We start from the raw sequence: 21774 nt of genomic DNA, 5'->3' as shown, positions 1-21774 counted from the left end.
TGATGATTTTGATAGTATTTGTGCTTGTATTTAAAGTTTAATTACTTTTATGCATTTTCTAATTACTATAGTTTTACTAATTACATTTTTGTTTCAAGGTTTTAGGTTTGTTGTTAATGTTGTTTAAATTTGTTTAAAAATGGTGCGAAGTCAACAATTTGAGGGTGACCACATTAATGAAATATTTGAAGAGTTAAACAGGTTTGTTATTGATATACTGTTGGTTGATTTATTATTTTAAAACTAAATATTTATTTAATGTTTTATTTTAGAGATAGGAATGAAGACAAAGAGTTTTGTGATGTTACAATCAACGATGGAACAAAGAAGCATTCCGCTCACAAAAACATTCTCGCATTTTTTTGTGTTTTCTTTAAAACAATGTTTACAACTGAGATAAAAAAAACATTTTAAAAACTACTTATTCGTAAAATTTTGCAATTGTTTAAATTTATTTAATGTGGTTCTACTTCAAATTTGTAAAATGGCTGTAAAAAATGGTAGCATTTTCAAATGTAAAATGGTGGTCTTGCCAATACAATAATATTGTCTTTTCAGTGAACTTTATGTTTTTACAGATGAGAGAGAAATACAATCCCATTGTAAAGATCCAAGGAATAAGCTCGGAAATTATGGAACTTATTTTAGATTATGCCTACACTGCAAAAATCCTGATAACTGAAGACAATGTCTTTGAAATTATGGAAGCTGCAAATTATCTACAGATTAACAGTAAAATTATTTAAATTTCAATAACGATAGGGTAGCATGTAAATTTTTGTTAAAAGTTAAATTATATTTAAGTTATTTAAATCTTTTTTATATATTTAATGTTTTGTCATAATTATTATGATTAATTTTATTTAAATATTATTCGCATTTAACTTAAGAATGAGACAACATTATAAATTTAGAACTTCGAAAGTTTTGTGGAAAATTTCTGCAAACCATTGTTGATGTTGATAATTGTTTAATCATGCTGGCTTATTCTCAAAGATACAACCTTAAAAACTTAAAGCAAGGAGCCCAGAAAATGATTGCTGGGAATTTTGAAAAAGTTGCATCAAAGCAAGAATTTATTAAACTTTGTTTCGAGGATTTGTTTTGTATTCTAAAACTGAAAAAAAAGAAGGTAATATAAAGTTTAGTATGTTCAGAAGACTTGCCTGTTTAAAAGTTTATAAAATTATAAAAAAAATTGCTAAATTAATCTTTGTACAAATATGATTTTAATAAAGAACAAAGAATTTTTCTAAAATTATTTAAAGTTAAAATACTCTTTTATGGAACTACCTTTTTACTTTTTTTACATTAATTTTATTTTTATTGATAAGTATTTTCTAAATTAATACTTATACTATTTTAGACAAGTTTAAATTTAACCTGTTTAAATTATTTTGAACATTTTTTAACACAGGTTTTATCTGAGCAGATCGTTTACAATGCGATGATAAATTGGATAAAACATGACAGCAATGAACGACAGAAACATGTCAACCAATTGTTTCAATCTCTTGATCTTCTTAAATTAGACAGAGAATTTCTACAACAAGTCATTATGAAAGAGGTCAGTTAAATTATAAAAAGTTGTAGCGGTTGATACTTAAACAGCATACCAACTTTGTGACAATCATTTTATTTATTATACATATCTGAAAATTGACTTATTTTTGTTTTTAGGAATTAATTATGAAATCGTTTGAATGTAATCAAATACTTATCTCAGCTTTGGTAAATTTTGCCCCACAGAAAGTAAAAGGTGAAAGACAGCAAATTATTTATAATTAATTTAACGTTTAAATTTTAAAAACAATTTATTCATTTTATTAAATGTGAAAGTGTTATTCATTTAAAATTTTTTAAATTATTTTAAACCTTTTTTTTGAAGTTCCAACAAAGTTACTGATAATGGGAGGAGCTGATCATGGTAAAGATGTCGTTTTGTTTGACACTGTTACAAAACAATGGACGCAAATGCCAGTAAGTTTATTTTTAAGTTTTTTTATATTCTTTTAATTTCTCATTAAAATTTCTTATAATCAAAATATTTCAGTGTTTAAAATTTATACGGTTTAAAATATGTTGTTTAATTTACAATCGTTCAAGTTTAATTTGTTTACATTTGGATATTTATAAACTTTTATCAAATTTAAGGAATTAAATGAAAAACGGAGTGAAGCTTCATCTGCTGTTGTTAACAATCAAGTTTTCACCATGGGAGGTTTGAGTAAATTTTCTGTTGAGAGTTTAAAGTTAGATGAGGTAGATTCACAATGGAAAGTTGAACCTCCGATAAAACAAGCTCGGTTGTGTGCATCATCAGCTGTCATAAATGGTTGGTTTATTAACTTTAGTGTTTGCCTAGTTGGGTTTCATTTTTATTGCAAATAGCTCTTTAGTTATTAATATTAAATCTTTTAAGTTCTCTACTGTATTATATATTAAAAGATTCTAATAAAATGAAAAAACAATCTGTTTAGTTTATAATTGTTGTAGATTGTATTTACACAACTGGAGGCCAAGATGAAAATTGGAAAACTTTATCAAGTGGGGAATTCTTGGATGTGAGGACAAATAAAAGAGGAAATATTCCTGACATGATTGTTCCACGAAGAAACCATGCATTACTTGCTGCAAGAGGTAAACGAGTTAAGGTTTTATTGTATTAATAAATATTTAAAGATAGTTTACTAAATAATTAAAAAAAGGTGTTTTAATACAACGAAAAGTTTAAAAATTATTAAATAAAATTAATCATTAAGCAATGTTACAAAATTTTAACTCTGTTTGGTCAAAAATAACTTGGTCTTAAGATTAACTTAAGATTGTTAATTAAGCAAATAATTTAAATATTTTGATTATTTTTGCTGCAACTTTGAGTGGCATCCAATTTTTAATTTATAAAACTAGATCATTATGACATCACTAGTGACCATTCTGCTATATTGTTTGTGTCTTTAAACAAATTGTTTTTTAATTGAATAAATTTAATTTAATGTTTTCACAAAACAAATTAAAATGTAAAGAAAAATTATTTAATTATTGGTTAATTAAAAAAAAAAGTTTAGTTTAATAATTTACGTTTTAAAAATATTAAAAACAAATTATTAAAATTTCTAGACAACATTTTTTATGTATTATATTTTTATTAGTTTAATTTGGTTTGTAAATGTATATTTTAATTTAATTTATTTGTTCAGGTAAATTATTCGCAATCGGGGGATATAATGATAAAGATGGAAAATTAATTTCATCAGAATGTTTTGATTTTGATGAACAAAAGTGGTCTCTTATTGCTCCAATGAAATGTAGTTTAAGTAGCCATGCAGCTGTAGTTTTGGATGATCACATATTTGTTACTGGTATGTATTTGTTATTTTGCATGTAATTTTTATCTAGTAACATAATTAGTATAACTCTATAAAAACAATTTACAATGTTAAAGTGATTCTTTTGTGTTTAAAATTTTATAACATTTAAGTTAACTAATTTTTATAACTTAATCTAGGAGGATATCAAAATGGTGGTGTTTCATCGGTGATCAAATACAACATTATTACTAATACCTGGTCAGAAGTTGCACCAATGAACGAGGCTCGATATGGTCACTGTGCCTCAGTTGTAGATGGGAAGATTTATGTTGTGGGGGGCTGGGGTAAAGGGTAAGTTAAACTAAATATTTAGTTTGTTATAATTTATTAAACTCTGGTTTATTGTTTTATTATTTAGGGGTTCAGTTAATTCCATTGAAGTATTTGATCCGACGAACAACAAGTGGACAATCATTGCTGAAACAAAAAGAAAAATATCTTATGCGATAATGGTTGTTGTTTAATAACATATTATTCTGTTTATGATGTCACAACTTGTTATTTAATTAACTTTATACAGTAACAATACAAGTAGTAATAACACTTTATTAAAGATTTAACTTTATTATTGGTGCTTTTAAAAATTATTTTAAATTTTAAAATTTTAATAAAATGTATGATACGATTTTTTTCAGTAAAGGTATTTTAACAAGGCATATATTTTTAATTTTTATGTTTGTTATTTATTAATTGTTTTGTTATTTAATTTGTTTATGCCTAAGTAATTATTGAGTATTTTGTTTTTAAACTAGTAATATGTAAAACAATTGTTTTTATTCTATGATTCAAATTAAGATTTTTAATTTAAATAATTGGAAATTATATTTTAAACTTTTTAAATCTTTTTTTAATTAATTTTCAGTTAAAATACATTTATTGTTATTTTATAACTTTGCAATGAAAATTTAATTTTTTATAACTTTTTTTAACATTTTGTGCTTTTAATTAAATTTTAATAACTTTTATGCATTTTCTAATCACTGTAGTTTTACTAATTCCAATTTTGTTTCAAGGTTTTAGGTTTGTTGTTAATGTTGTTTAAATTTGTTTAAAAATGGTGCGAAGTCAACAATTTGAGGGTGACCACATTAATGAAATATTTGAAGAGTTAAACAGGTTTGTTATTGATATACTGTTGATTGATTTATTATTTTAAAACTAAATATTTATTTAATTTTTTATTTTAGAGATAGAAATGAAGACGAAGAGTTTTGTGATGTTACAATCAATGATGGAACAAAGAAGCATTCTGCTCACAAAAACATTCTCGCATTTTTTTGTGTTTTCTTTAAAACAATGTTTACAACTGAGGTAAAAAAACTTTTTAAAAACTGTTGATTTTCAAATATTTTGTTTAAAATTAATACAATGTGGTTTTAGTAAAATTTATAAATTTACTGTTAGAAAATGGTGGCATTTCAAATGTAAAATGGTGGTCTTGCCAATACAAAAAATTTTGTCTTTTCAGTCAACTTTATGTTTTCATAGATGAGAGAGAAATACAATCCTATTGTAAAGATCCAAGGAATAAGCTCGGAAATTATGGAACTTATTTTAGATTATGCCTACACTGCAAAAATTCTGATAACTGAAGAAAATGTTTTTGAAATTATGGAAGCTGCAAATTATTTACAAATTAATAGTAAAATGATTAAAATTTTAATAACAATAGGGTAGCATGTAAATTTTTGTTAAAAGTTAAATTATATTTAAGTTGTTTAAATCTTTTTGATATATTTAATGTTTTATCATAATTATTATTATTAATTTTATTTAAATATTATTCTTATTTAACTCAAGAATGAGACATATTTTAAATTTAGAACTTCGAAAGTTTTGTGGAGAATTTCTGCAAACCATTGTTGATGTTGAGAATTGTTTAACCATGCTGGCTTATTCTCAAAGATACAACCTTGAAAACTTAAAGCAAGGAGCCCAGAAAATAATTGCTGAGAATTTTGAAAAAGTTGCATCAAAGCAAGAGTTTATTAAACTTTGTTTCGAGGATTTACTTTGTATTCTAAAACCAAAAGAAAAGAAGGTAATATAAGTTTTAGTATGTTAAGAAAACTTAGCTTTCTAATACTATAACATAATTTAAAAAAAATTTAGCAAACTAACCCTTGTACAAATATTATTTTAATGTGTTTAATGTGGAACAAAAAATTGCTCTAAAACTATTTTTAGTCAAAATATTTTTTTATGGAACTACCTTTTTAACTTCTTTACACTAACTTTACTCTAGAAATTCTCTTTTTTATTGATAAGCATTTTCTAAATAAATACTCATACTATCTTAGACAAGATTAAATTCAACCTGTTTAAAATATTTTGAACATTTTTAAACACAGGTTTCATCTGAGCAGATAGTTTACAATGCGATGATAAATTGGATAACACATGACCGCAATGAACGACAGAAACATGTTAACCAATTGTTTCAATCTCTTGATCTTCTTAAATTAGGCAGAGAATTTCTTCAACAAGTAGTTATGAAAGAGGTCAGTTAAATGATTATAAATTGAAATGAAACATTATTGAATATTATTAAATGAAGTATTTTTATTTAGTTTATTTGTTTTAAAAATATTTTTATTTCAGGGCTTGATTATGAGTTCGCTGGAATGTAATCAAGCAATTATTTCTGCTATTGTTCAGTTTGTTCCTGATATAGAAAAAGGTTATAATTGGGATTAATATTGCATTCACAAATAAAATTAACATTAAAATAAGAAACATTTAAATTAAATAAATAAGTTTAAATATTATTTTACTTTTTAAACACAGTGATTTTATTTTTATAGTTGCAGTTCCAACAAATTTACTTATAATGGGAGGACATAGTTATGAAAAAGAATCTGTTTTGTTTAACACTGTTACAAAACAATGGACTCAGATACCAGTTAGTTGTCTTTTCTAAAATTATATTTCGTTCAGTTAACTTTTTAAATATTAAAATTAATCAAAATGCTGTGATTTAATAATGTATAATGCATTATGTTAGCAAAAAATGTGGAATTTGTATTTTTTAAGATTTACATTATAAAATTATAGACATCTAAAATCAATACACTTATATTAGGATTACAATTTAGCGAAATTTTTTATTTACAGGAATTAAATGAAGAAAGGTTTGGAGCTTCATCTGCTGTTGTCAACAATCAAGTTTTCATCATGGGAGGGAGGTTTAAATCCTCTGTTGAGAGTTTAAAGTTAGATGAAGTAGATCCACAATGGAAAGTTGAAAGTCCAATGCAACACGCTCGGTGGCTGGCATCATCAGCTGTCATAAATGGTTTGTTTATTCACTTTATTGTTTGCTTTATTGGGTTTGTTGGTATAACTGCAATTTGCACTTTAGTTATTATAGTTTTACACGTTAAGATTTTACCTTATTTTTGCGTTATAGCACAGTTATTATTTTAACTACAAACCAATCTAAGTAGTTTCTAAATGTTTTACATATGACAAGATTATAATAAAATAAAAAAACAATCTGTTAAGTTTATAAATGTTGTAGATTGTATTTACACAACTGGAGGTCAAGATGAAGATTATAAAACTTTATCAAGTGGAGAATTCTTGGATGTGAGGACAAATAAAAGAGGAAATATTCCTGACATGATTGTTCCACGAAGAAACCATGCATTACTTGCTGCAAAAGGTAAACAAGTTAAAAGTTTCATTGTATTAATAAATGTTTTAAGATAGTTTACTAAATAATTAAAAAAAGGTGTTTTAATACAATGATATGTTTAAAAAATATTTAAAAAAATTAATCATTAAACAGTGTTACAAAAATTTAACTCTGTTGGGTCAAAAATAACTTGGTCTTAAGATTAACTTAAGATTGATAATTAAGCAAATAATTTAAATAATTTGATTATTTTTGCTGCAACTTTGAGTGACATCTAAATTTTAATTCATAAAACTAGCTCATTATGACATCACTGGTGACCATTCTACTATATTGTTTGTGTCTTTAAACAAATTGTTTTTTAATTGAATAAATTTAATTTAATGTTTTTACAAAACAAATTAAAATGTAAAGAAAAAATTATTTAATTATTGGTTAATTTAAAAAAAAAAGTTTTAGTTTAATAATATACGTTTTAAAAATATTAAAAACAAATTATTAAAAATTTTAGACAACATTTTATATAAATTAAATTTTCATAAGTTTAATTTGGTTTGTAAATGTATATTTTGTTTTAATTGATTTGTTCAGGTAAATTATTTGCAATCGGAGGAATTAATGATAATGGAAAATTAAGTTCTTCAGAATGTTTTGATTTTAATAAACATAAGTGGTCTCTTATTGCTCCAATGAAATATGGTATAAGTGAGCATGCAGCTGTAGTTTTGGATGATCACATATTTGTTACTGGTATGTATTTGTTATTTTACATGTAATTTTTATCTAGTAACATAATTAGTTTAACTCTATAAAAACATTTTACAATGTTAAATTGATTCTTTTGTGTTTAAAGTTTTATAACATTTAAGTTAACTAATTTTTATAACTTAATTAAGGTGGATATCAAAATGGTGCTGTTTCATCGGTGATCAAATACAACATTTCCACAGATACCTGGTCAGATATTGCACCACTGAACAAGGCTCGATATGGTCACTGTGCCTCAGTTGTAGATGGCAAGATTTATGTTATTGGGGGCTTGTATAAGTAAGTAGAACAAAATATTTAGTTTGTAATAATTTATTAAACTCTGGTTTATTGTTTTATTATTTAGGTTTGATCCAGTTAATTCCATTGAAGTATTTGATCCCACGAACAACAAGTGGACAATCATTGCTGAAACAAAAAAAGAAATATCTTATGCTACAACGGTTGTTGTTTAATAACATATTATTCTGTTTATGATGTCACAACTTGTTATTTAATTAACTTTATACAGTAACAATACAAGTAGTAATAACACTTTATCAAAGATTTAACTTTATTATTGGTGTTTTTAAAAATTATTTTAAATTTTAAAATTTTAATAAAATGTATGATAAGATTTTTTTCAGTAAAGGTATTTTAATAAGGCATATATTTTTAATTTTTATGTTTGTTATTTATTAATTGTTTTGTTTTTTAACTTGTTTATGTCTAAGTAATTATTGAGTATTTTGTTTTTAAAACTAGTAATATGTAAAACAATTGTTTTTATTCTATGATTCAAATTAAGATTTTTAATTTAAATAATTGGAAATTATATTTTAAACTTTTTAATGCTTTTTTTAATTAATTTTTAGTTAAAATACATTTATTTTTATTTTATAACTTTGCATTGAAAATTTAATTTTTGATGATTTTGATGATATTTGTGCTTGTAATTAAATTTTAATAACTTATGCATTTTCTAATCACTGTAGTTTTACTAATTACAATTTTGTTTCAAGGTTTTAGGTTTGTTGTTAATGTTGTTTAAAATTGTTTAAAAATGGTGCGAAGTCAACAATTTTTGAGGGTGACCACATTAATGAAATATTTGAAGAGTTAAACAGGTTTGTTATTGATATACTGTTGGTTGATTTATTATTTTAAAACTAAATATTTATTTAATGTTTTATTTTAGAGATAGAAATGAAGACAAAGAGTTTTGTGATGTTACAATCAACGATGGTACAAAGAAGCATTCCGCTCACAAAAACATTCTCGCATTTTTTTGTGTTTTCTTTAAAACAATGTTTACAACTGAGGTAAAAAAAACATTAAAAAAAAAAAAAATTTGTAAAAATTTTGCAATTGTTTAAATTTATTTAATGTGGTTCTACTTCAAATTTGTAAAATGGCTGTAAAAAAATGGTAGCATTTTCAAATGTAAAATGGTGGTCATACCAATACAATAATTTTGTCTTTTCAGTCAACTTTATATTTTTACAGATGAGAGAGAAATACAATCCCATTGTAAAGATCCAAGGAATAAGCTCGGAAATTATGGATCTTATTTTAGATTATGCCTACACTGCAAAAATCCTGATGACTGAAGAAAATGTCTTTGAAATTATGGAGGCTGCAAATTATCTACAGATTAACAGTAAAATTATTAAAATTTCAATAACGATGGGGTAGCATGTAAATTTTGTTAAAACAAAGTAGTTGAATTATATTTAAGTTATTTAAATCTTTTTATATATTTAAAGTTTTGTTATATTTATGTATGTATATACTCAATTTTATAACAATATTATTCTCATTTAACTTAAGAATGAGACAACATTTAAATTTTAGAACTTCGAAAGTTTTGTGGAGAATTTCTGCAAACCATTGTTGATGTTGAGAATTGTTTAACCATGCTGGCTTATTCTCAAAGATACAACCTTAATAACTTAAAGCAAGGAGCCCAGAAAATAATTGCCAAGAATTTTGAAAGAATTGCATCAAAGCAAGAATTTATTAAACTTTGTTACGAGGATTTGCTTTCTGTTCTAAAAGTGAAAAAAAATAAGTTTTACTATGTTCAGAAGACACGGCTTTCAAAAGTTTATAAATTTTTTTTTTAAATTGCCAAATTAATCTTGTACAAATATTATTTTAATTTGCTTCTGAAACAAAGTATTGCACTAGAACTATTTATATTCAAAATATTTTTTTATGGAACTACTTTTTTACTTTCTTTACATTATTTATTTTTTTAGAAAAGCCATTTTCATTGATAAGTATTTTCTAAATAAATACTCATACTATCTTAGACAAGATTAAGTTTAACCTGTTTAAATTATTTTGAACATTTTTTAACACAGGTTTCATCTGAGCAGATAGTTTACAATTCGATGATAAATTGGATAAAACATGACAGCAATGAACGACAGAAACATGTTAACCAATTGTTTCAATCTCTTGATCTTCTTAAATTAGGCAGAGAATTTCTAGAACAAGTTGTTATGAAAGAGGTCAGTTAAATTATTTATAATTGAAATAAAATAAATATTAAATAATCAGCATTTAAAGGTTGATTAAGTTGTTTTAAAAATTATTTTTATTTTAGGGTTTGATTATGAATTCATTGGAATGTTCTCATTTAATTATTTCTGCTACCGTTAAGTTTGTTCCAGAAAAAGGTTAAAATTATGTTTTTGAAATTAACTTAAATGATTTTAATTTATTTTAATAATAATAACATTCAAATAGAAAATAGAAACATTTTTGTTTAAATAATATTTTACTTTTTAAACAAAGTGATTTTATTTTTATAGTTGCAGTTCCAACAAAGTTACTTGTAATGGGAGGGGATTCCCCCAATACAAAAAATGTTGTTTTGTTTGATACTGTTACAAAACAATGGACTCAGATGCCAGTAAGTTGATTTTTTTTTATTTTAAAATATAAATGTTTCAGTGTTTAAACATTTTGGTTTAAAATATGATGTTTAATTTACACTTTTTTTAAATTTGTTTGTATTTGGAAATTTATAAACTAAATTTATTTTAAGGAATTAAATGAAGAAAGGTGGGAAGCTTCATCTGCTGTTGTCAACAATCAAGTTTTCATCATGGGAGGGCAGGGTAAATCCTCTGTTAAGAGTTTAAAGTTAGATGAGGTAGATCCACAATGGAAAGTTGAACCTCCAATGAAACAAGCTCGGTTGTGTGCATCATCAGCTGCCATAAATGGTTGGTTTATTAATTTTAATATTTGAAAGTTGGGTTTTATTTTTATTGCAATTAGCTATTTAGTTATTAATATTAAATCTTTTAAGTTTTCTACTGTATTACAATTGGCAAGGTTATAATAAAAATTAAAAAACAATCTGTTAAGTTTATAATTGTTGTAGATTGTATTTACACAACTGGGGGCCAAGATGAAAAAAGGAAAATTTTATCAAGTGGGGAATTCTTGGATGTGAGGACAAATAAAAGAGGAAGTATTCCTGACATGATTGTTCCAAGATATGAACATGCATTACTTGCTGCAAGAGGTAAACAAGTTAAAAGTTTCATTGTATTAATAAATGTTTTAAGATAGTTTACAAAATAATAGAAAAAAAAGGTGTTTTAATACAACGAAAAGTTTAAAAAATATTTAAAAAAATTTAATCATTAAGCAGTGTTACAAAAATTTAACTCTGTTTGGGTCAAAAATAACTTGGTCTTAAGATTAACTTAAGATTGATAATTAAGCAAATAATTTAAATATTTTGATTATTTTGGCTGCAACTTTGAGTGACATCTAAATTTTAATTCATAAAACTAGCTTATTATGACATCACTAGTGACCATTCTGCTATATTGTTTGTGTCTTTAAACAATTTGTTTTTTAATTGAATAAATTTAATTTAATGTTTTTACAAAACAAATTAAAATGTAATAAAAAAATTATTTAATTATTGGTTAATTTTTTTGGTTTAAAAGTTTTAGTTTAATAATATACAGTTTTAAAAATATTAAAAACAAATTATTATAATTTCTAGACAACATTTTATATGTATTATATTTTTATAAGTTTAATTTGGTTTGTAAATGTATATTTTGTTTTAATTGATTTGTTCAGGCAAATTGTTTGCAATCGAAAATTGAGTTCTTCAGAATGTTTTGATTTTAATAAACAAAAGTGGTCTCTTATTGCTCCAATGAAATGTAGTTTAAGTAGCCATGCAGCTGTAGTTTTGGATGATCACATATTTGTTACTGGTATGTATTTGTTATTTTGCATGTAATTTTTATCTAGTAACATAATTAGTATAACTCTATAAAAACAATTTACAATGTTAAAGTGATTCTTTTGTGTTAAAAGTTTTATAACATATAAGTTAACTAATTTTTATAACTTAATCTAGGAGGATGTCAAAATGGTGCTGTTTCATCAGTAATCAAATCCAACATTTCCACAGATACCTGCTCAGATATTGCACCAATGAACAAGGCTCGAGATGGTCACTGTGCCTCAGTTGTAGATGGCAAGATTTATGTTGTTGGGGGCTTGTATAAGTAAGTTGAACAAAATATTTAGTTTGTAATAATTTATTAAACTCTGGTTTATTGTTTTATTATTTAGATGGCGTGGTGACCCAGTTAATTCCATTGAAGTATTTGATCCGACGAACAACAAGTGGACAATCATTGCTGAAACAAAAAGAGAAATATCTTATGCGATAATGGTTGTTGTTTAATAATTTATTATTCTGTTTATGATGTCACAACTTGTTATTTAATTAACTTTATACAGTAACAATACAAGTAGTAATAATACTTTATTAAAGATTTAACTTTATTATTGGTGCTTTTAAAAATTATTTTAAATTTTAAAATTTTAATAAAATGTATGATAAAATTTTTTTTAGTAAAGGTATTTTAATAGGGCATATATTTTTAATTTTTATGTTTGTTATTTATTAGTTGTTTTGTTTTTTAATTTGTTTATGCCTAAGTAATTACTGAGTATTTTGTTTTTAAACTAGTAATATGTAAAACAATTGTTTTTATTCTATGATTCAAATTAAGATTTTTAATTTAAATAATTGGAAATTATATTTTAAACTTTTTAATGCTTTATTTAATTAATTTTCAGTTAAAATACATTTATTGTTATTTTTCATAACTTTGCATTGAAAATTTAATTTTTTATAACTTTATTTAACATTATGTGCTTTTAATTAAATTTTAATTACTTTTATGCATTTTCTAATCACTGTAGTTTTACTAATTACGATTTTGTTTCAAGGTTTTAGGTTTGTTGTTAATGTTGTTTAAATTTGTTTAAAAATGGTGCGAAGTCAACAATTTGAGGGTGACCACATTAATGAAATATTTGAAGAGTTAAACAGGTTTGTTATTGATATACTGTTGGTTGATTTATTATTTTAAAACTAAATATTTATTTAATGTTTTATTTTAGAGATAGGAATGAAGACAAAGAGTTTTGTGATGTAACAATCAACGATGGAACAAAGAAGCATTCCGCTCACAAAAACATTCTTGCATTTTTTTGTGTTTTCTTTAAAACAATGTTCACAACTGAGGTAAAAAAAAATATTTTAAAAAATTTTTGATTTTGCAATATTTTGTTTATAATTAATACGATGTGGTTCTAGTAAAATTTATAAAATGGCTGTTAGAAAATGGTAGCATTTTAAATGTAAAATGTTGGTCATGTCAATACAAAAATTTTGTCTTTTCAGTCAACTTTATATTTTTACAGATGAAAGAGAAATACAATCCTATTGTAAAGATCCAAGGAATAAGCTCGGAAATTATGGAACTTATTTTAAATTATGCCTACACTGCAAAAATCCTGATAACCGAAGAAAATGTCTTTGAAATTATGGAAGCTGCAAATTATCTACAGATTAACAGTAAAATTATTAAAATTTCAATAACGATAGGGTAGCATGTAAATTTTTGTTAAAAGTTAAATTATATTTAAGTTATTTAAATCTTTTTATATATTTAATTGTTTGTCATAATTATTATAATTAATTTTATTCAAATATTATTCTTATTTAACTTAAGAATGAGACAACATTTAAATTTAGAACTTCGAAAGTTTTGTGGAGAATTTGTGCAAACCATTGTTGATGTTGAGAATTGTTTAACCATGCTGGCTTATTCTCAAAGATACAACCTTGAAAATTTAAAGCAAGGAGCCCAGAAAATAATTGCCAAGAATTTTGAAAAAATTGCATCAAAGCAAGAATTTATTAAACTTTGTTTCGAGGATTTACTTTCTATTTTAAAGTTGAAAGAAAAGAAGGTAATATCAGTTTAAGTATGTTTGGAAGACTTGGCTTTATAAAGTTTATAGAATATTTTTTTTAAATTTGCCAAACTAATCTTGGTACAAATATCATTTTAATGTGTTCCCTGGATCAAAAAATTTCTCTAAAACTATTTATAGTCAAAATATTTTTCCAGGGAACTACCTTTTTACTTTTTTTAAAACGGTTAATTTTACTCTAGAAATTTTTTTTTTTTTGATAAGTATTTTCTAAATAAATACTCATACTATCTCAGACAAAATTAAATTTAACCTGTTTAAATTGTTTTGAACATTTTTAAACACAGGTTTCATCTGAGCAAATAGTTTACAATGCGATGATAAATTGGATAAAACATGACAGCAATGAACGACAGAAACATGTTAGCCAATTATTTCAATCTCTTGATCTTCTTAAATTAGGCAGAGAATTTCTACAACAAGTTGTTATGAAAGAGGTCAATAAACTAAATATTAATTGAAATAAAATAAATATTAAATAATCAGCAATTTAATGTAAGTTATTTTGTTTTAAACAACATTTTAATTTAGGATTTGATTATGAATTCATCGGAATGTAATCATTTAATTATTTCTGTTATTGTTAAATTAATACCAAATAAAGAAAAAGGTTAATATTATGTTTTTAAAATTAACTTAAACTATTTTGATTTATTTTCTTAATAATAACATTCAAATAGAAAATAGAAACATTTTTGTTTAAATAATATTTTACTTTTTAAACAAAGTGATTTTATTTTTATAGTTGCAGTTCCAACAAAGTTACTTGTAATGGGAGGGAGTTCCCCCAATAAAAAAAATGTTGTTTTGTTTGATACTGTTACAAAACAATGGACTCGGATGCCAGTAAGTTAATTTTTTTTATTTTAAAATCTAAATGTTTCAATGTTTGTTTAAAATTTTGGTTTAAAATATGATGTTTAATTTACACTTTTTTAAATTTGTTTGTATTTGGAAATTTATAAACTAAAATTATTTTAAGGAATTAAATGAAGAAAGGTGGGGAGCTTTATCTGCTGTTGTCAACAATCAAGTTTTCATCATGGGAGGGGTGATTAAATCTTCTGTTGAGAGTTTAAAGTTAGATGAGGTAGATCCACAATGGAAAGTTGAACCTCCAATGAAACAAGCTCGGTTTTATGCATCATCAGCTGTCATAAATGGTTGGTTTATTAATTTTAATATTTGAAAGTTGGGTTTTATTTTTATTGCATTTAGCTATTTAGTTATTAATATTAAATCTTTTAAGTTTTCTACTGTATTACAATTGGCAAGGTTATAATAAAAATTAAAAAACAATCTGTTAAGTTTATAATTGTTGTAGATTGTATTTACACAACTGGGGGCCAAGATGAAAAAAGGAAAATTTTATCAAGTGGGGAATTCTTGGATGTGAGGACAAATAAAAGAGGAAGTATTCCTGACATGATTGTTCCAAGATATGAACATGCATTACTTGCTGCAAGAGGTAAACAAGTTAAAAGTTTCATTGTATTAATAAATGTTTTAAGATAGTTTACTAAATATTAAAAAAAGGTGTCTTAATACAATGATAAGTTTAAAAATTATTTAAAAAAAATTATATCATTAAGCAATGTTACAAAAATTTAACTCTGTTGGGTCAAAAATAACTTGGTCTTAAGATTAACTTAAGATTGATAATTAAGCAAATAATTTAAATATTTTGATTATTTTGGCTGCAACTTTGAGTGACATCTAAATTTTAATTCATAAAACTAGCTCATTATGACATCACTAGTGACCATTCTGCTATATTGTTTGTGTCTTTAAACAAATTGTTTTTTGATTGAATAAATTTAATTTAATGTTTTTACAAAACAAATTAAAATGTAAAGAAAAACTTATTTAATTATTGGTTAATTTAAAAAAAAAAGTTTAGTTTAATAATTTACGTTTTAAAAATATTAAAAACAAATTATTAAAATTTCTAGACAACATTTTTTAAGTATTATATTTTTATTAGTTTAATTTGGTTTGTAAATGTATATTTTGTTTTAATTGATTTGTTCAGGTAAATTATTTGCAATTGGGGGATGTAATAATAATGGAAAATTAAGTTCTTCAGAATGTTTTGATTTTGATGAACAAAAGTGGTCTCTTATTTCTCCAATGAAATGTAGTTTAAGTAGCCATGCAGCTGTAGTTTTAGATGATCACATATTTGTTACTGGTATGTATTTGTTATTTTGCATGTCATTTTTATCTAGTAACATAATTAGTATAACTCTATAAAAACAATTTACAATGTTAAAGTGATTCTTTTGTGTTTAAAGTTTTATATCATATAAGTTAACTAATTTTTATAACTTAATTAAGGTGGATATCAAAATGGTGGTGTTTCATCGGTGATCAAATACAACATTTCCACAGATACCTGGTCAGAAGTTGCACCAATGAACGAGGCTCGATATGGTCACTGTGCCTCAGTTGTAGATGGCAAGATTTATGTGCTGGGGGGATGGGATGAAGAGTAAGTTAAACTAAATATTTAATTTGTTATAATTTAAACTCTGGTTTATTGTTTTATTATTTAGGTTTAGGTGGTGTCCAGTTAATTCCATTGAAGTGTTTGATCCGACGAACAACAAGTGGTCAATCATTGCTGAAACAGAAAGAGGAATATGTTATGCAACAATGGTGGTTGTTTAATAACAATTTCTGTTTATACAGTAACAATAAAATTAATGTTACAACTTTATTAAACATTTTAGTTTTATTATTGGTGGTATTAAAAAATTATTTTAAAACTAAAAATATTAATTAAATTTATTGAAAAATGTTTTATCATTTAAGTTATTTTGTTAAGGAAGATATTTTTAATATTTAGTTTTGTTATTTGATTGTTTTTTGCTTATATTTGTTCAGGCCTAAATTGTGTAATTTTTCTTTATTAGAACTAGTAATATTTAAAACAATTGTTTTTTTTATGATTTCAAGTTAGATATTTTGATTTATTTAATTGTAATTTAAAATAATTGCAGTTGTTTTTTCAAAATTTATTTAAGTTAGAATGCAATTTAAAATTTTATTTTTGATGATTTTGATAGTATTTGTGCTTGTAATTAAAGTTTAATTACTTTTATGCATTTTCTAATTACTGTAGTTTTACTAATTACAATTTTGTTTCAAGGTTTTAGGTTTGTTGTTAATGTTGTTTAAATTTGTTTAAAAATGGTGCGAAGTCAACAATTTGAGGGTGACCACATTAATGAAATATTTGAAGAGTTAAACAGGTTTGTTATTGATATACTGTTGATTGATTTATTATTTTAAAATTAAATATTTATTTAATGTTTTATTTTAGAGATAGAAATGAAGACAAAGAGTTTTGTGATGTTACAATCAACGATGGTACAAAGAAGCATTCCGCTCACAAAAACATTCTCGCATTTTTTTGTGTTTTCTTTAAAACAATGTTTACAACTGAGGTAAAAAAAAAAAAAACTACTTATTTGTAAAAATTTTGCAATTGTTTAAATTTATTTAATGTGGTTCTACTTCAAATTTGTAAAATGGCTGTAAAAAAATGGTAGCATTTTCAAATGTAAAATGGTGGTCTTGCCAATACAATAATATTGTCTCTTCAGTGAACTTTATGTTTTTACAGATGAGAGAGAAATACAATCCCATTGTAAAGATCCAAGGAATAAGCTCGGAAATTATGGAACTTATTTTAGATTATGCCTACACTGCAAAAATCCTGATAACCGAAGAAAATGTCTTTGAAATTATGGAAGCTGCAAATTATCTACAGATTAACAGTAAAATTATTAAAATTTCAATAACGATAGGGTAGCATGTAAATGTTTGTTAAAACCAAGTAGTTAAATTATAATTACGTTATTTTAATTTTTTTTTTTATATTTAATGTTTTGTCATAATTATTATTATTAATTTTATTTAAATATTATTCTCACGTAACTTAAGAATGAGACAACATTTTAAATTTAGAACTTCGAAAGTTTTGTGGAGAATTTCTGCAAACCATTGTTGATGTTGAGAATTGTTTCACCATGCTGGCTTATTCTCAAAGATACAACCTTGAAAACTTAAAGCAAGGAGCCCAGAAAATGATTGCTGAGAATTTTGAAAAAGTTGCATCAAAGCAAGAATTTATTAAACTTTGTTTCGAGGATTTGCTTTCTATTCTAAAATTAAAAGAAATGAAGGTAATATAAGTTTTACTATGTTCAGAAGACACGGCTTTCAAAAGTTTATAAAATTTTTTTTAAATTGCCAAATTAATCTTGTACAAATATTATTTTAATTTGCTCCTGAAACAAAGTATTGCACTAGAACTATTTATAGTCAAAATATTTTTTTATGGAACTACTTTTTTACTTTCTCTACATTAATTTTTTTTTAGAAAAGCCATTTTCATTGATAAGTATTTTCTAAATAAATACTCATACTATCTTAGACAAGATTAAATTTAACCTGTTTAAATTATTTTAAACATTTTTTAACACAGGTTTCATCGGAGCAGATAGTTTACAATGCGATGATAAATTGGATAAAAAATGACAGCAATGAACGACAGAAACATGTCAACCAATTGTTTCAATCTCTTGATCTTCTTAAATTAGGCAGAGAATTTCTTCAACAAGTTGTTATGAAAGAGGTCAGTTAAATTATTTATAGTTAAAATAAAATAAATATTAAATAATCAGCATTTCAAGGTTAATTAAGTTGTTTTAAAAGTTATTTTTATTTTAGGGTTTGATTATGAATTCATTGGAATGTTCTCATTTAATTATTTCTGCTACCGTTAAGTTTGTTCCTGATAAAGAAAAAGGTTAATATTGTGTTTTTGAAATTAACTTAAATGATTTTAATTTATTTTAATAATAATAACATTCAAATAGAAAATAGAAACATTTTAGTTTAAATAATATTTTACTTTTTAAACACAGTGATTTTATTTTTATAGTTGCAGTTCCAACAAAGTTACTTGTAATGGGAGGGGATTCCCCCAATACAAAAAATGTTGTTTTGTTTGATACTGTTACAAAACAATGGACTCAGATGCCAGTAAATTAATTTTTTTTATTTTTTTTTATTTTAAGATTTAAATGTTTCAGTGTTTAAACATTTTGGTTTAAAATATGATGTTTAATTTACACTTTTTTAAATTTGTTTATATTTGGAAATTTATAAACTAAATTTATTTTAAGGAATTAAATGAAGAAAGGTGGGGAGCTTCATCTTCTGTTGTCAACAAACAAGTTTTCATCAGGGGAGGGTGGAGGAAATCCTCTGTTGAGAGTTTAAAGTTAGATGAGGTAGACCCACAATGGAAAGTTGAACCTCCAATGAAACAAGATCGGTTGTTTGCATCATCAGCTGTCATAAATGGTTGGTTTATTAATTTTAGTGTTTGACTAATTGGGTTTTATTTTTATTGCATTTAGCACTTTAGTTATTGATATTAAATGCTTTAAGTTTTCTACTTTGTTATATAATAAAAGATTATAATAAAAATTAAAAAACAATCTGTTTAGTTTATAAATGTTGTAGATTGTATTTACACAACTGGTGGAATAGATCAAAATAATATAACTTTATCAAGTGGGGAATTCTTGGATGCGAGGACAAATAAAAGAGGAAATATTCCTGACATGATTGTTCCACGAAGAAACCATGCATTACTTGCTGCAAGAGGTAAACAAGTTAAGGTTTTATTGTATTAATAAATGTTTCAAGTTAGTTTACTAAATAATTAAAAAAGGTGTCTTAATACAACGATAAGTTTAAAAAATATTTAAAAAAAATTAATCATTAAACAGTGTTACAAAAATTTAACTCTGTTGGGTCAAAAATAACTTGATCTTAAGATTAAATTAAGATTGATAATTAAGCAAATAATTTAAATAATTTGAATATTTTTGCTGCAACTTTGAGTGACATCTAAATTTTAATTCATAAAACTAGCTCATTATGACATCACTAGTGACCATTCTGCTATATTGTTTGTGTCTTTAAACAAATTGTTTTTTAATTGAATAAATTTAATTTAATGTTTTTACAAAACAAATTAAAATGTAAAGAAAAAATTATTTAATTATTGGTTAATTTAAAAAAAAAGTTTAGTTTAATAATATAAGTTTTAAAAATATTAAAAACAAATTATTATAATTTCTAGACAACATTTTATATGTATTATATTTTTATAAGTTTAATTTGGTTTGTAAATGTATATTTTAATTTAATTTATTTGTTCAGGTAAATTATTCGCAATCGGGGGATATGATAATGAAGGTGAAAAATTAAGTTCTTCAGAATGTTTTGATTTTGATGAACAAAAGTGGTCTCTTATTGCTCCAATGAAATGTAGTTTAAGTAGCCATGCAGCTGTAGTTTTGGATGATCACATATTTGTTACTGGTATGTATTTGTATTTTGCATGTAATTTTTATCTAGTAACATAATTAGTATAACTTTATAAAAACAATTTACAATGTTAACGTGATTCTTTTGTGTTTAAAGTTTTATAACATATAAGTTAACTAATTTTTATAACTTAATTAAGGTGGATATCAAAATGAAACAGTTTCATCAGTGATCAAATACAACATTTCCACAGAAACCTGGTCAGATAGTGCACCACTGAACAAGGCTCGACATGGTCACTGTGCCTCAGTTGTAGATGGCAAGATTTATGTTGTTGGGGGCAATGATGAAGGGTAAGCTAAACTAAATATTTAGTTTGTAATAATTTATTAAACTCTGGTTTATTGTTTTATTATTTAGGGGTTTAGTTAATTCCATTGAAGTGTTTGATCCGACGAACAACAAGTGGACAATCATTGCTGAAACAAAAAGAGAAATATCTTATGCTACAATGGTTGTTGTTTAATAACATATTATTCTGTTAATGATGTCACAACTTGTTATTTAATTAACTTTATACAGTAACAATACAAGTAGTAATAATACTTTATTAAAGATTTAACTTTATTATTGGTGTTTTAAAAATTATTTTAAATTTTAAAATTTTAATATAATGTATGATAAGATTTTTTTACTAAAGTTATTTTAATAGGGCATATATTTTTAATTTTTATGTTTTTTATTATTTAATTGTTTTGTTTTTTAATTTGTTTATGCCTAACAGGGAACGAAATAACGGGTCGCTATTCGCTAAAAGCGAATCGTTTTTTAAAATTAGCGAATCGTTTTTAAAAAAACATATTAGAAATAGCGAATCAACCAAAAAAGGTCCAGGCAATAATAAAACTTTCGTGTGTATTTGTGTAATTTTACGATCTATTTTAAACCAGTTTCACACTAATTTAATTTCATCAACATAATCCTGCGTAAATGCAGGTTACTATAGGGCATTTAATAACAATAACTTTTAATGTTTGGCAATACGTTAACTTCACCCTCGGGTTTGTTTAGTTGTTGTGCAATTTTTTAAATATATAACACAGCTTTAAAGTAATCAAAAATGGCTCGTTTTTTGTGCGATATATTCTTAACGATTGTTATATTTTCTTAACGTTTGTTTAACAATACGTTACATTTTAAAAATGCTACGCAACACGTCAGTGTTACAAAAAAACGAAGATTATGACTTGAACTTAATAATTGCTTTAAAAATGCGACCTCATTTTTAGCGAATCGTTTTTTAAACGTTAATTCGTACCCTGCCTAAGTAAT

The 21774-nt window shown here is 24.3% G+C and overlaps 7 protein-coding genes across 8 annotated transcripts; all 7 read left to right on the top strand.

The window, feature by feature from the left end:
- Positions 1 to 301: 301 nt before the first annotated feature.
- LOC145741764 (kelch-like protein 25) lies at positions 302 to 21760 on the top strand. 2 transcript variants are annotated; one of them, XM_082559415.1, is made up of 10 exons: positions 302 to 732; positions 915 to 1132; positions 1418 to 1567; positions 1681 to 1759; positions 1889 to 1980; positions 19287 to 19467; positions 19630 to 19773; positions 20335 to 20496; positions 20642 to 20795; positions 20863 to 21760. In XM_082559415.1, exons 1-10 carry the CDS (start codon positions 498 to 500, stop codon positions 20966 to 20968), a joined length of 1521 nt encoding a protein of 506 aa, XP_082415541.1. In that variant the 5' UTR covers positions 302 to 497; the 3' UTR covers positions 20969 to 21760. The 2 variants fall into 2 exon arrangements, with proteins under 2 accessions (XP_082415541.1, XP_082415540.1); XM_082559414.1 differs by lacking the exons at positions 19287 to 19467; positions 19630 to 19773; positions 20335 to 20496; positions 20642 to 20795; positions 20863 to 21760 and adding exons at positions 2155 to 2335; positions 2497 to 2640; positions 3201 to 3362; positions 3509 to 3662; positions 3730 to 4083.
- On the top strand, positions 4426 to 5421 carry LOC145743953 (kelch-like protein 28). Its single transcript, XM_082562030.1, has 4 exons — positions 4426 to 4487; positions 4559 to 4682; positions 4860 to 5013; positions 5195 to 5421. The coding sequence occupies exons 1-4, from the start codon at positions 4426 to 4428 to the stop codon at positions 5419 to 5421; spliced, it is 567 nt and encodes a 188-aa protein (XP_082418156.1).
- On the top strand, positions 5738 to 16974 carry LOC145741776 (kelch-like protein 35). The gene is made up of 8 exons (XM_082559428.1): positions 5738 to 5872; positions 5973 to 6051; positions 6176 to 6273; positions 6486 to 6666; positions 6892 to 7035; positions 16124 to 16282; positions 16429 to 16582; positions 16647 to 16974. Exons 1-8 carry the CDS (start codon positions 5753 to 5755, stop codon positions 16759 to 16761), a joined length of 1050 nt encoding a protein of 349 aa, XP_082415554.1. The 5' UTR covers positions 5738 to 5752; the 3' UTR covers positions 16762 to 16974.
- LOC145743948 (uncharacterized) lies at positions 7313 to 8402 on the top strand. Its single transcript, XM_082562026.1, has 4 exons — positions 7313 to 7343; positions 7600 to 7758; positions 7905 to 8055; positions 8123 to 8402. Exons 1-4 carry the CDS (start codon positions 7313 to 7315, stop codon positions 8229 to 8231), a joined length of 450 nt encoding a protein of 149 aa, XP_082418152.1. The 3' UTR covers positions 8232 to 8402.
- Positions 9621 to 12287, top strand: LOC145741785 (kelch-like protein 3). The gene is made up of 7 exons (XM_082559437.1): positions 9621 to 10271; positions 10367 to 10439; positions 10575 to 10675; positions 10811 to 10991; positions 11153 to 11296; positions 11869 to 12008; positions 12155 to 12287. Exons 1-6 carry the CDS (start codon positions 10152 to 10154, stop codon positions 11892 to 11894), a joined length of 645 nt encoding a protein of 214 aa, XP_082415563.1. The 5' UTR covers positions 9621 to 10151; the 3' UTR covers positions 11895 to 12008; positions 12155 to 12287.
- On the top strand, positions 13828 to 15733 carry LOC145743947 (kelch-like protein 30). The gene is made up of 7 exons (XM_082562025.1): positions 13828 to 14067; positions 14379 to 14528; positions 14623 to 14647; positions 14837 to 14937; positions 15074 to 15254; positions 15416 to 15559; positions 15684 to 15733. Exons 1-7 carry the CDS (start codon positions 13828 to 13830, stop codon positions 15731 to 15733), a joined length of 891 nt encoding a protein of 296 aa, XP_082418151.1.
- Positions 17284 to 19152, top strand: LOC145743939 (kelch-like protein 2). The gene is made up of 7 exons (XM_082562014.1): positions 17284 to 17345; positions 17417 to 17463; positions 17790 to 17873; positions 18064 to 18281; positions 18584 to 18733; positions 18829 to 18907; positions 19043 to 19152. The coding sequence occupies exons 1-7, from the start codon at positions 17284 to 17286 to the stop codon at positions 19150 to 19152; spliced, it is 750 nt and encodes a 249-aa protein (XP_082418140.1).
- Positions 21761 to 21774: the final 14 nt, after the last annotated feature.

Source organism: Corella eumyota, chromosome 2 (genome assembly GCF_963082875.1).
Source record: "Corella eumyota chromosome 2, kaCorEumy4.1, whole genome shotgun sequence".
In the NCBI taxonomy this organism is placed as follows: Eukaryota; Metazoa; Chordata; class Ascidiacea; order Phlebobranchia; family Corellidae; genus Corella; species Corella eumyota.
The sequence above is the reverse complement of the archived record's forward strand: the minus strand, read 5'-3'. Positions and strand labels throughout refer to the sequence as shown.

What these genes read in the sequence shown, in the direction of transcription:
- LOC145741764 (XM_082559415.1), top strand. Translation starts at nt 498, where the DNA reads ATGGTAGCATTTTCAAATGTAAAATGGTGGTCTTGCCAATACAATAAT. An exon ending in AACAATGGACGCAAATGCCA is followed by an intron (nt 1,981 to 19,286) that starts GTAAGTTTATTT and finishes ATTTATTTTAAG; the next exon opens with GAATTAAATGAAGAAAGGTG. An exon ending in ATCATCAGCTGTCATAAATG is followed by an intron (nt 19,468 to 19,629) that starts GTTGGTTTATTA and finishes TAAATGTTGTAG; the next exon opens with ATTGTATTTACACAACTGGT.
- LOC145743953 (XM_082562030.1), top strand. Translation starts at nt 4,426, where the DNA reads ATGGTGCGAAGTCAACAATTTGAGGGTGACCACATTAATGAAATATTT. An exon ending in ATATTTGAAGAGTTAAACAG is followed by an intron (nt 4,488 to 4,558) that starts GTTTGTTATTGA and finishes TTTTTATTTTAG; the next exon opens with AGATAGAAATGAAGACGAAG. An exon ending in AAACAATGTTTACAACTGAG is followed by an intron (nt 4,683 to 4,859) that starts GTAAAAAAACTT and finishes ATGTTTTCATAG; the next exon opens with ATGAGAGAGAAATACAATCC.
- LOC145741776 (XM_082559428.1), top strand. Translation starts at nt 5,753, where the DNA reads ATGATAAATTGGATAACACATGACCGCAATGAACGACAGAAACATGTT. An exon ending in AACAAGTAGTTATGAAAGAG is followed by an intron (nt 5,873 to 5,972) that starts GTCAGTTAAATG and finishes TTTTTATTTCAG; the next exon opens with GGCTTGATTATGAGTTCGCT. An exon ending in CTGGGGGGATGGGATGAAGA is followed by an intron (nt 16,583 to 16,646) that starts GTAAGTTAAACT and finishes TTTATTATTTAG; the next exon opens with GTTTAGGTGGTGTCCAGTTA.
- LOC145743948 (XM_082562026.1), top strand. Translation starts at nt 7,313, where the DNA reads ATGACATCACTGGTGACCATTCTACTATATT. An exon ending in GGTGACCATTCTACTATATT is followed by an intron (nt 7,344 to 7,599) that starts GTTTGTGTCTTT and finishes TGATTTGTTCAG; the next exon opens with GTAAATTATTTGCAATCGGA. An exon ending in GTTATTGGGGGCTTGTATAA is followed by an intron (nt 8,056 to 8,122) that starts GTAAGTAGAACA and finishes TTTATTATTTAG; the next exon opens with GTTTGATCCAGTTAATTCCA.
- LOC145741785 (XM_082559437.1), top strand. Translation starts at nt 10,152, where the DNA reads ATGATAAATTGGATAAAACATGACAGCAATGAACGACAGAAACATGTT. An exon ending in AACAAGTTGTTATGAAAGAG is followed by an intron (nt 10,272 to 10,366) that starts GTCAGTTAAATT and finishes TTTTTATTTTAG; the next exon opens with GGTTTGATTATGAATTCATT. An exon ending in AACAATGGACTCAGATGCCA is followed by an intron (nt 10,676 to 10,810) that starts GTAAGTTGATTT and finishes ATTTATTTTAAG; the next exon opens with GAATTAAATGAAGAAAGGTG.
- LOC145743947 (XM_082562025.1), top strand. Translation starts at nt 13,828, where the DNA reads ATGAGACAACATTTAAATTTAGAACTTCGAAAGTTTTGTGGAGAATTT. An exon ending in GATTATGAATTCATCGGAAT is followed by an intron (nt 14,648 to 14,836) that starts GTAATCATTTAA and finishes TTATTTTTATAG; the next exon opens with TTGCAGTTCCAACAAAGTTA. An exon ending in AACAATGGACTCGGATGCCA is followed by an intron (nt 14,938 to 15,073) that starts GTAAGTTAATTT and finishes AATTATTTTAAG; the next exon opens with GAATTAAATGAAGAAAGGTG.
- LOC145743939 (XM_082562014.1), top strand. Translation starts at nt 17,284, where the DNA reads ATGGTGCGAAGTCAACAATTTGAGGGTGACCACATTAATGAAATATTT. An exon ending in AAATTATCTACAGATTAACA is followed by an intron (nt 17,874 to 18,063) that starts GTAAAATTATTA and finishes TTTTAAATTTAG; the next exon opens with AACTTCGAAAGTTTTGTGGA. An exon ending in TAAAATTAAAAGAAATGAAG is followed by an intron (nt 18,282 to 18,583) that starts GTAATATAAGTT and finishes TTTTTAACACAG; the next exon opens with GTTTCATCGGAGCAGATAGT.